At 39.7% G+C, this 12,681-nt stretch overlaps 1 protein-coding gene across 24 annotated transcripts in view; it reads left to right on the top strand.

Moving 5' to 3' along the window:
* col13a1 (collagen, type XIII, alpha 1) overlaps positions 1-11,406 on the top strand; it is a 135,625-nt gene extending 124,219 nt beyond the window's left edge. For 18 of the 24 annotated variants that reach the window (XR_004213699.1, XR_004213693.1, XR_004213703.1 and 15 more), the window contains 6 exons: positions 278-331; positions 421-474; positions 1,149-1,184; positions 6,170-6,256; positions 7,414-9,902; positions 10,012-11,406. Coding sequence is in view for 5 of the 24 variants with exons in the window: in XM_031873085.1 (XP_031728945.1) it covers positions 278-331; positions 421-474; positions 1,149-1,184; positions 6,170-6,256; positions 7,414-7,491; positions 9,864-9,902; positions 10,012-10,014 (351 nt within the window). In the remaining 19 variants the exon portion in view is untranslated. Of the gene's footprint in view, positions 1-277; positions 332-420; positions 475-1,148; positions 1,185-2,868; positions 6,257-7,413; positions 9,903-10,011 lie in introns of those variants that run through there. The other 6 variants (XM_031873090.1, XM_031873089.1, XM_031873086.1 and 3 more) reach the window with 4 other exon arrangements.
* The last annotated feature ends 1,275 nt before the right edge of the window (positions 11,407-12,681 follow it).

Here is a 12,681-nt window from a genome sequence, read left to right as displayed (position 1 = left end):
TTTTCCCTCCTATTTAACAGTTTGAACAGTAGTCAACAAGCTTGGTGTGTTAATGCCACAGGTGTCAGAACATTATGCACGAACCTGATTCTGTCACTCCAGATTACTACAAAATGTACCTTAATGATCCTTGAGATTACCTTTTGTGAGATCTATTCATTTCCACCAGAAAGCTTGTTGATTTACTGATTTGAGGCATTTAGTGATGATATCTTCTCTAGAACTCCTCTGTTTGTATTTGCTGACAGGTATTTCTTTTCCCTGTTCTGTTTTAAAGGGTCTAATAGGACCATCAGGTGTGTCAGGGCCAGCAGGACCAAAGGGGGAGAGAGTGAGTATCTTTGTGTTTTGTTCTGCTTTTAATTTCAATAAATATAGTTTCTGGAGAATATACATTTTACTTTTCTCTCTTTGCTACAGGGTGAAAAGGCAGATGCAGGATTGCCAGGACCAAGTGGGCCTCAAGGCATCCCTGTAAGTCTTTAATTACATTTCAAATATCCATCACAACAGGCAGCATCTTTTAGCTCACTGAAAGCAGCACGCTTGTAACAAAGGGAACAACAACAAACCAAGAGGAAGTTTGACATCAAGGCTTTCTGCCAGAAATCTCCTTAGGTTTAGCAAACAAACCTACTTGGTTAGGTTTAGGACAATACCATGGCTTGGGATAAAATAAAACCTTTCTGGCATGAAACCCATAAAGCAAACTTCTCCCATGTGCCTATGTTTTCAGTCCAAATGCCTCAAATCCATCAGAGGTGGTTTACAAAGACCTCTCACCCAGATGAAAACCTCATGATAACTTTCATTTATGTGGCCAGTACAAAGATAACTACAGGATGTGTTTAGTGCCATGGTGGAGGTAGTACTGATCAGAGATATGTTGTTTATTCGAGGGGGTTTAATTACCACTTATCCATCTGGGTATACCAGGCCATCACGTCCATTGGATAGCTTCAGCATAAAGACCTTAGCTAACCCCAGCGGAGCCGAACTCACGTTCTTCAGTGATGTCATCTTCTGAAGATGACTCTAAGATGGCAAACAAGCACATTTCCCAAAATGTACTAAATATGCACATTTCCCAAAGTGAGACAAACATGCACAGCAAAGAGAATGTTTTTTTTTGTCATTTCTTTTTGCAGGGTTTAGTTGGACCACAAGGACTCAAAGGGAACCGGGTAAGATGCCACCTATATTATTTGCCAGTTATAAAGATAGCAGAACCAAGGACATGATTCTGTCCAATAGACCCACATTAGATTTCATTTAACCAGGTCACTTCTATGCTCATGCTCATTACATTCAGCAACTGGATTGAACTCTTCATGAGTCATAATAAAACAGACTACTATTTGCATCCAAAACATTATGTTACCTCTGCCATTATTGTTGCAACTGCCTCGTTGGGCCATAATAGGTCACCTGAGCAGAACTGTGACGACTTCAAAGACGCTCTCACGAAAGAGAAGATAATTAAAGAGCTGAACATCAAAAACCTGGATTTTCTCTTTGATATCAAGCATGAAAAGAAAGCCAGATGAGTCAGATAGCTTCCTTTGATTTTTTTTTTTTAATGGTCCTGAATTATTCACGTCAACATGCCTTTCTTTGGCAAATGTATTTGTTTTGCAGTGGCTTTGTTTTGAGGGTAAGAATAAACTTCCCAAATTAAATTTCATCAATAAAGTTGACAATAGTTCAGACATGATTTTCTTTCATCAAAGAAAAATAAAAGAAGAATGCATCAATGCCGTTGAGTTTACCTTGGAGACAGCAAACAGTTGTATTGTCTTTTGTGTGACATCATGTTGCATATTCAGATTACACTTGAGATTGAAAGATGGATATCATTCTCATTCAACAGCTATAACCACTATTTTTACATCACTTGATCAAATCACTGTGTAAAGCGTGATTTATGTTTGACTCATGCACAAGCGTTCTCCTGTCCGTACACATCCAACACGCAGATGAGGGGAGAGAATAGAGAGTTTTGAGAATGTCCGTTTGCTGGCAAGAACCCGAAGAGGGTAAAAAGATCCAAATGCTTCCTCGTCACCATTCCGTGTCAGCTCATGTCTGTGCGACCGTCCTTGCAGAAAGCATAACCGAGGCTTATGAGGTGAAAGGTGTCACTCCACAGACAAATATCACCAGCTTCAGCTCTATTTTTAATTATTCAGTTTTATTTATTTTATATCAAATTTCAGCTCATTGCCTACACAGACACCAACATCTTTGCCCATACCTGGCAATCCATGCTTTAGTCAGAGATGCTACCCAAAAGTGCTGACCGGATGGATAAATAGTTCACTTTTGATCTTCAGACAGAACCACGGTAGCTCTTCAGCCCTGCTTCCAGTCTTTTAGTTAATCGAAGCCAATCATGTCCTGACTCCAGCTCTGTACTGTATGAGATTGATATCCATCTTCTTAATCTCAGATATAAAGACTATGAATAATTTCCACAGACATTAAACAATTCCTTTAATTGGCAGTGAATATCAAAACAGCCCTGCACAATGTGACTTTGTAAAACCAGTAATTCATCTTTAAAACAGGATCTGTTTTAATGCGACATACCCTTCCTCTAAGAGAATGTTTCTGTTTCCTTCCCATTAACCTGTGACTCGTTTTAATATTTCCACTCCCATCGTTTAAGTCTGCACATTTCATAAGCTCTCTCAGCACATTCAACTGGCCTCTTGTCAAATGTTTTCAATGTCCAGCTAGAGAAACCAGAAGAACACGCTTCTGTTAAACAGACCTGAATGCAACGGTCCGGTTGAAAGTGCTGAAGGCAAAGCTATGGGATAGTGTTGGTGTTTTCACTCTTTGTCCTGTCTTCCTTTGTTTCCGCAGGTCTTCCTATCCCCTTTTCCTTCCCTCCACCTTGCTCTGTGGCCCATGGCTCTTTTTATTGCTGGGGTTGCCCTCTCTCCCTCTCACAAACCTTGGCCTCCTGTTCCTCCTCCTCCTGCATTCTAATGTAGTCCTGGGTTCATTTTCCTCCTCTTACACCTCCTCCTTACTTCCCCTACTCCTACTTACCAATACCTCTTCCTTGCAAGCATGTAGTCCCTCCAACCCATGACCTGTACCCCAAAATTTGCAAGCAGTGCTCTCCCATCACTTTTAAAAAATATGCTACGTTTTTGAATCTTGCGCACCAAAAAAGGTTGCATGTTTATGAGCCTGTCATTTTCAAGACAGTTTAGTATCTCAGAGTTAGATGAGATTCCACACAGACTGAACCTTTTAGTGTGCAACCAGTAGCTTTAAAACAGCTGCCATACCTGTAGTCCCTGGCATGATTTGCAAACCACTAAAAGGTCTGCAGGAAGCAGATGGCTTCATAATTTCAACTCTATCAAAAAACAGCAAGACTGCATAAAGAAACATTTTGTGTCCCTTACAGTGACTGCATATGCCCATCTCAAGTCTGAATGTAAGCCTCGGCTTCTAGCCACACTCACAACTGGTCTTTGCATTTGAGCCAAAACCATTTGAGATGGAAGCCTTAAGCCTGAACCTGTATAGATTCATATAGATTCATATAGATTCACATCGATTCCAGTTGTGTAGGTGATGCCAGCAGTGGGAGAACACTGCAGTCAGGCTGCATAGTATTCTACATATTGACATACATTCACATGTACAAAATATTCAGTTTTTTGCCCTTATTCTGATAAAAACAAACAATATTCCTACTAAGTAGTTTACATGGCTAATGGGAATAAACATTCCAGTTTACATGCAGCCTTCAAAATAGGATTTGTTCAACATTTTGCACCAGTGGTTCACCAGGCAAACACAGCCTCCCTCTTTCCCTCCTTCAAGAGGTCGGACCATTTGCACATCCCCAAAAACCTGTTGATATCCAAGTATTTCATAATGTTTAAAAGTAGTTTGTGTTTCTCCTTCTTTCCCTTTGGGCATGCATCTCTACTCCAGCTCTGCAAACTGATGGCTCGTTACAGAGCTGACCGTAAAGCAGACAAGAGGTATTGAGTCGCAAACTGCCGTAAAACCCCCAATTGATACAAATATTCGGAATGCGCTGTACACATGTACATAGAATGCTCCTGAAACCGGAATATTATCGGTGCATCCTACATTTCTTAATCGGAAAATGCTACCGTCGGAATAAGGCCTAATTCAGAATATCCAAATGGAATATGCTGTTCACATGACCTGCATCAAATTCCTATTTTCATATTGTGAATATTAGTCGAATATGAGTGTCCTTGTACGTCACTGTGTATTCCCTATTTGCTCTTTGGTGAGCAGGTGTTGGCCCTATGATCCAGCACAGTAACGCTAGTCTGCATACAGTTGGAAGGAAGTCTTATCGAGCATCGTAAATGTAAACAGTACACCGAATCAGCATTGCACTCCTTGAACATTGTCTGACTCATTATGGACAGTTAAAAGAAAATATATTTCACACATTCTTCTTCCTTGTCAAAACCTGGCTCCCACATTACCCACAATGCAACTTGACTGCGGACAGTTTGTTCAGACATTCGAATGTGTTATGCTAGCAGTGGCTAATGGAGCCTCTAGCCTGCAGTAGATATGAGCTGCAGACTAGAGGTCTTTCTAACTCCACTCCTCCAGATTCATTTATTTTTCATTTTCAAATTTGTAGTATTCAGACCCAACCGGTACAGGCAATTATCTATGTTGCTTTGTTAAACAGAGGCTACATCCCATCACAACTGTGAACATGACTACAGCCTCAAATGTTGGTCTTATGGAAAACATAGCATGATGACTGTTCCAACTAATTTTCTCAACACAACACCCAATGCTCACTGCAGATTATGTTGCAATGCAAATACACCATCAAACATCAAGCAATACTAGTGTGTGCCCATGCACGGATGGCAAGAGCAGGAACACACGCCATTGATTTTATTAGACACAAATTATTGGAAATTGTTCAGCGCTGAACATGCACGTTGACATGTGCTGTACTCTTAGCCTATTATTTATTTCAGGAATCTAAATATATGTGAAAATATTAATTTATTCAGAAAAAAAACAGTGGCACCAAAATTGCCAATATTTTAGAGCTCCCCCTAAATCTCTCAGGGTTGTCTGGGGAGCTTGTGTCTCTTTCAGGGGAGATGATCTCCAAGTAACTCCGCTGTATTTCGAATCCTGGCCCCAACAGACGCTGACTCGTAGTGACTTCATGCAGCTTCTTCTGGAGACACAAAGGATTTGCATTTCACATATGAAATAGTTATCCCCAAAACACCTGTAAACAGACTTTAATGTGTAAAATTGGTGGCGTTCCCCTTCAATGACAAAATATGTCATTGCCTTTTAAAATGACCAAATCAGCATCATCTTTATCAGCGGGATAACAGCGTGCCTTCCAAACCATTTACAGATCACTATAAAAAATGATTTAATAACGAACAAGATCAATAAACCAACACTGACTATTGATAGAAAACCCATCTATCCACTCAGAGCACTGTTGAATGTCTCTCACCTCAATGCCCAGTGGGACTTGTGGTTGACTGTGCTCCAAAGGTTTATATGTAGGCCATCGCATTCCTGAACCTCTGACTTTTTTCTCAATTGACGAGATTTTAAGGTTGTTTGTAATGAAGACTCAACTAAACAGTTTCATGGCCAAGAATGAACTTCTTTGAATTCCTCCAGCAGTCACTCCACACGCTCCATTCACCACTTCATTATGCTTTAGGTTTTACTTTTGGACATGATCCTCTTACTCACTTTCATATCTAATGTTTTGTTCAGTAGATTATCTGCCATGACAGCAAGAAATCATCAGAGTAACAACACTTACTCTGCGTTCTCATTTCTCACTTGCAAGTCTTCCAAAACCTGCTTTTACTGTAGCTGCAAAAAGATGTGAAAGCTGCTCACCAACTGCTTTGGGCTTTAAACCCTCTTCCCTAACTTCCTCTGCTTACCTTCCTGTTCCGCTAAATATACATCACAAAATCATATTGTCTTTTGAAAATAGCTAAAGGCACACAACTTGTTTTCTCATTTTGTCTAAATGACATAAATGGAAGAATACCTGATCGATGAAACCTTACAAAAAACAAACATTTGCTTCATGTGTGGCTTAATGTGGGAGGACTAAAGTTTGTCTTTTCTAATACGCTGTTGTTTGCAGGGAGAGAGGGGCAAGAAAGGCAACAGGGGGGCCAAAGGGGATAAGGGAGACCAAGGAGCACCTGGATTAGATGCCCCCTGTCCGTTGGTATGTCAGTGGTCCGATGTGTAACCAACAGGCAAAAGGAAGTAGCACTAGTTGAGAATATGGCACAATCCCATATGTCCTCAGTTTCACTGAAGGTTTGTATTCAGTAGTCTGCTTCCTCTTGCCTCTGGTTGTCAGTGTTTCTAATCAACCTCAGGCAGGCTTTTGTCCAAGTGTCCACTGCAGCCTGTTAGAGGTATGGGGAGATATTTGATTGAATTGATGTCATCCTAAATTTAATGTTTTTCAAAAAAAACTGTCAGAGGTTATAGCGTAAGACCACAGATCACAACTCTGCCTGAGGAACCTCTTCTTTACAGGAAAGAGGCCGACAGGAATTCGGCAGCCACTGCTGATGAGTATCAATAGATACCGAAGCCTTTTGTCTCGATGTTCAGTCTTCATCCTGCAGCTCTGCAACCCTGAATCTAACTAGAGTTCTGCACAAGCCCAAAACCGAGACTGTAATTCTGCCCAAAACCATTGTATCAAAACCATGTCTTTAACATCCGGCCCAAATAAATGTCATAGATACTTCTAGTTTCCAGACCTGTAGCAGATCTGAAACGTTTTAGCTTTTTTCATCCACTAATCACCATTAGCCAGACTAAAGGAACATATTGGTTACACTCTACGCTCTATTCCTTCTACCCATTGGGCTCTTGGAACTTGCAACACATGGCACCTGAACAGACACATCAATCTATCCATTTCCAGCCATGTATCTAAGTCTGTTTGTCAGTGGCAGCAGGTTAAGCAAGGTAGACCAGATATCCTTCTTCCATGTCCACCAATCTGTCCCAGGGTCTCCTCCCTGTCCTCTAAAAGGCATCCAGGTGAAACTTAAACTTGACCCCAGCCCGTTATTATGAGACTCTTGGTTGGTAGCAGAACTCTAGATCAAACCCATTCCCATAAATAAAACAATTTGTCATCACATTCTAGATCTGAAAGCTTCATATACCTTTCAAAGTCATCTCAGTGAGCCCAGTTCCTGTCAGTCCCAGGTTTCCTGCATGTTTAGGAATCCCATCACCATCCCATCACCCGGAGGACAGAAGTGGAGATCTTCTTGCCGTCAAGTAGCAGAAGACAAACCCTCCTCTGCTACCCACGACCTGCAAAACTGGTTTTTAAATGGTTGATTTCACAAACAGGGTTTCCGAGGCTTTAAAGGGGAGAAAGGTGAACCGGGCTTGCCAGGCCTGGACGGGCTGGATGCCCCTTGCCCTGTGGTATGGTGCTCTTTTTTCCCTTCACTTACCCCAGCATGCCTCTAGCTATCCCTAACCAAACCCCTGACTATGGCCACTCACATGTTGCACTGTAAATTTAAAAAAATGCATGTTTGCATCGACATTCATATCTACTTCTTGTAGTTGACTCACCTTATAACAAGCCAAAACCTTTCCAACTGATCTCCTGTAGAACTAAAGTAAAGAAGCCTTTCCTTCTGATACCAAATAATCATTGAACTCAACCTTTCCATCACAACTACTTCAGCTTTCTATGTTAACTTCACATGCAGATATATGATTGTGACTAATATCAGCAAACACATAACCAGATATAATCTTTAATGTAAAGCCTTGACATTGTCGTTAAAGTATGCTAGAGCCTTTCTTCATAATACCTTGTTTCTTACACTGTCTCTTGCATGGAGCACCAATTTTCTCCATCTTCAAGGCAGCATAATACCACAGGTGGTGAGAAGCAGTAAGGAACTAGATTCATTGTTCAGAGCAAGTCAGAGTCCTGGTATTAGCATGTGAATTATCATCTTTGCAGCACATAATTTGTTTAGTTTTTATTTCTAGTGTAGACTTTTAGCTGAACAAAGCCAGCCCGCAAGTATAGTAAGACAACTCATTGCCATGGTTCCTGCTTTTGATCCACTTTTCTTCAGCCTGAATTGGGGATGACTTTATAGCATTCCATTTGGACACTGCTCAGAAGGTGATACTAAATGCAAGATCCAGGTATTATCAGGAGTTACTGGCACTGCTGAGGATTGTGAGCGGTAAAGCAGACGGGTTGTCGCATCATAAACAGGACAACTACAACAAACTAAATGTTAGTCTAACTGTTATTCACGTTGCGGGACTTTCGGAGATAACATGCATCTTGTTATGCACAGAATGTCAATCCTCAGGACATCTCCAAAACAACTGAGTTTACAATATGTAGTCTGGCTTTGCAAAGCTAATTGATGCCAGGTGGTTAGATTTGGTATTGGAAGGTATCTTAATAAATATGTTAATGGAGAAACGGATCGAGAAAATAGATCTCTTTAATATCTGAATTGCAGCTTCACAGGTAAGGCTGTGTTTTACACATCAACATGTCTTTGTAAATGTAAGCGATAATCCTCGGCATTATTACTGAACTAAATGAAATCATGTAGCAAAATATTGGTAGACTCTATTGCACACAACTGGCAGCCTGTTATTGACTGGAAATGTCATTTGAAGGCACCATTCATTTATTTAGAAACTGTAAACTTTCAGGTAGCACAGGAACAACAGCACCGTCCCCCTGCTGGGTGCCATACAGTAGCAAAATGTACTGACAAACCCAACAATGTATAGTATATCTAAATACAGAGACTGCTAATGTGTTTGGTTATGATCTCATTTGTTTTTTTGTATTTATACTCAAATGTGGTACTCTATGGAGTTGGGGAGTTTGGGGATCCTCTGGTGTGGAAGTCATTTGAACAACTGGAGAGGTTTCTTTTGATGATAACCTTCATGTTCCTTAACATAGATCTGTGAAATCAAGTTTTTACTCTCTAGACAGTTTGTGGTGACAAATGGCTCTAAATGTCACATTACACATGACTGAAGAGGCTAGTCAGCAGCTCAAACTAGAGCTGTAGCAAATGTATAACTCTTTGTCATTGGAATTAGGATCCATAATCATCCTAAATTGGCCTGAAAGAAAATTGATTTACACTGATACATGTGTAATGTGGTTGTTACAAATTGCTACTTTCATCTGTTAGTAGAGGATGATACACATTGTTCATTTTGTCAACAAAAACTATCACCGAACACATTTCTTTTTATAACAAAAACAAGAGTAAAACTACCTTAAAAGTAACCAATGAAAATGAAATGAGTCCTGAAACCAGGAAATGAGTCAGCATTTTTGCACTTGCGGTTCCCTCGTCTCAGAATGAATGTATTATCTGAATGTTATTCGTTAGACGTCAGAAATAACTATGTCTCTTCACAAGCTGAAGAGATTTTAACATTTTGTTTTAAGACATAAAATACTTGAGAAGAAACTCTTCTCAGGATATTTTCTTATTAAGCGAAGTGTAACAAGCTTCATTAGTTTGCACAACCCTGTTGTACAATGACAGTAAATGACACCTTGAACCTTGAAACCAAAAGTATTATGCAGCAAAAGAACTATTAATTCTAGAACTCTGGATGGCCATAATAATGACTATTACCACTTTTCTACCTAATAAAGACAAACAAAATGTCCGTTTATAATTGTAAGCTGCTTTTGTGTGCGTTGTGGCTTCAGGCATGATAATACTGTTGATCTCTGCTGCGTACATTATTTTCCACTTGACACATTGTTTGTCTTTGTTCAGGGAGACGATGGCTTGCCTGTACCAGGATGTTGGAATAAAGTAAGTGGCAGAGCTTGACAGTGTTGTTAATGCTCATCACTACGCTAACTTCCCTGTGGACATGTTTGAACTAACGTGTGATATTTTGCCTTTTGCTTTCTCCTTGCAGTGACGATAACTTTGGAATGGCTTGTGTGATTGTACATAGGATATTTATTTTTTTACATTTTCCCAATTCTGTTATACGTGGGGGAAAAAATTAAATCCTAAAAAATATATGGCAGCATTTTTGTACAGATGTTTTATTTTACTACGTATGACAGTGTCTATGTATTGGATTTTTATATCTATGCATTATTGTAGTGTTGGATTGGATAAGTAAAACATATTATGCATGCTATTTGTGCATAATGTGAAGTGGATATTGCTTATTAACTTATTGTATTATCTTGTGTTGTAATAGACCATGCTGCACTGAGTTGTGGGGCTGGAAAGATTATGTGTTGGCATTTGGGATCTGAGCTGAACTCTCCTCTTGTGATGAGGTGTTGACAAAATGACATGGACAAGCATTGCATATACACCAGTTGCCATTTGACTAAATGTTCACACAGTGACAGAAAGCTAATAAAAGTGTGCACTTTGAATGTCTGGTCATATGCTCATATTGTAATGATGAACATGCAGGGCTGTCACCATAATAATAGATGTTTCTGTCTGGTAATGGTGTAATCTGGTAATGATGTTCCTTTAGGAGCTGACAGCTGTGCAGAACATAATAACTACATTTTGAAGTAATAAAAAATGATAATGCCAACCTGATTATAATGCAATTAAAATGCTGACCAACTAAAACAGTTTTTGTATTATACATTTTGTGTATAATTAACTATAATTTGTATGGTGTCAGAGATAGCTATGTCGATTAATTATGCTGTTAGCTAAATAGTTCAAATGAGGTATAAAAATATATATAAAGCTTTGTACTTTTTCTTTCACTTCCAATCAGAATAATAGGTGAGGGAACAAAACAAAAACACATTTATATATTTCTTCTTTCTTTTGTCTTTTCCTGCCTTTTGTAGTTTGTCAGTATTCAACACCATGATTTCATTGGCATTTTTTAAATAAAAAATGTAATAACGTAGATTCAATATTTCCCTAAATGAAATTGATTATATGCATTCACAGTGTTTCTTGGGCATTTCAATATGTGCCATAGCAAGGACAAAGGCAGAATATATCAGCTTATTGATGATATATCTATCTGTGTAGGTCAGCTGATTATTAACAAGAGATTGCAGTACATAAATACCAAACTAGGTTTTAGGTCATTTAGAAACGGCATTACAAACTTTGTGGAACAGGGAGCACCAGTGTGTTTATTTAGTCACACTGTAAAATGCCCCACTCAGTACCCTTGTCACCATCATTTATTTTTTTGTCTACAGGATCAGTTTTCAGATTAGTTTGGGATTAGCCTTATGTTGAAAATATAAACATCCATCCATCCATTTCCCTCCGCTTATCCGGGGTCGGGTCGCGGTGGCAGCAGGCCAAGCACAAAGGAGTAGCGGCTCGACTCCAAGTTCTCTCCTGATGACCGAGCTCCTTACCCGATCTCTAAGGCTGAGCCCGGCCACCCTACGGAGGAAGCTCATTTAGCTTGTAGCCGCGACCTTGTCCTTCCGGTCACGACACAGAGTTCGTGACCATAGGTGAGGGTCGGAACGTAGACCAGATCAGATGAGAATATAAACATCCACATATTGTTAACGGATGTTTTGAAGTTCCAAATATTGATATCTGTATCGGCCTCAAAGATCCAGTACCAGTTTTATAAGTTCAGTTTTTGGCAGCAGGGCCTCCAGCTTTGGCAATGATTACATGTTGTGCTCAACACCTTTCTCCATCATGGGCAGGTTTATTGTTTATTACATTAAACACAATTATGACATTTTCCACAAATATCCACTGATGATCCTTAACAATAGTAGAAACGTCTGTATTTCATGCCAGGATTGCATGTACATCAAATAAACATGGTTCCCAGAGGATGATTCCTCAATGATTTAGGAAGGTTCCTTTACTGCAAACATCAGTTCCAACCTTCAGTCTGTAGACAAAAAACTCTAAGAAATGGAATTTGCTATGCATGCCATGATCCTCAGAGGATGAACCTTTTTGATTCTGGGTATAGCATGAACGCTCCTCTACTGCCATCTATAGGACAAAATACATTATAAATGATTCATGAAAAAATGTTCATGTTGACTGTTCCATGGAACTACAATTGGCATCACCAAGGGCTGTTGTTCTTGTTATGTTACACAAGTAAAGCAAAACCTTCATAGGTGGTGCTGAAAGCAATGATTTTATATCGGCATTACATCCACAGCACACCATGGCAAGTTCTGTGTCAATCAATCATGAGGTGACAGCCTTAAATCCAGTGTTTGAGATCTGATTTAGAATCAGGTAGCCTTATCGAGACAATCACAATTTGCTCCAAACCCAACACGTGTTTCCTGGAGGAGGGTGTCAACCAAGTTCCGGCATGAAAAGTAAATGTTTAGTTTTACAGCAGGAAAGCATCCGCTCAATGTTTTAGCTTCTTGCATTCCTTCTGATTTTAAGTTCATTGTAAATAGTTCTGCTTTTGATGGGCGGCCACTTCCTGCTTTAAGAATGTCAGGCTCTTGTTCATTTGTGTTCTAATCTGAAGTACAGTATACAGCCCATATAGTTGGATGGAAATATCACTGCTGACCCTTAAGGCATGTGCTGTGTGTTCAGCTGTGCTCATTAAGCTAACCTCATTAACGTTACCAAGTGACTC

Source organism: Anarrhichthys ocellatus, unplaced genomic scaffold, assembly GCF_004355925.1.
Source record: "Anarrhichthys ocellatus isolate YVR2014 unplaced genomic scaffold, GSC_Weel_1.0 scaffold68, whole genome shotgun sequence".
NCBI classification, from domain to species: Eukaryota; Metazoa; Chordata; class Actinopteri; order Perciformes; family Anarhichadidae; genus Anarrhichthys; species Anarrhichthys ocellatus.
Note: the sequence above shows the minus strand (reverse complement) of the source record. Positions and strands in the feature narration are given on the sequence as shown.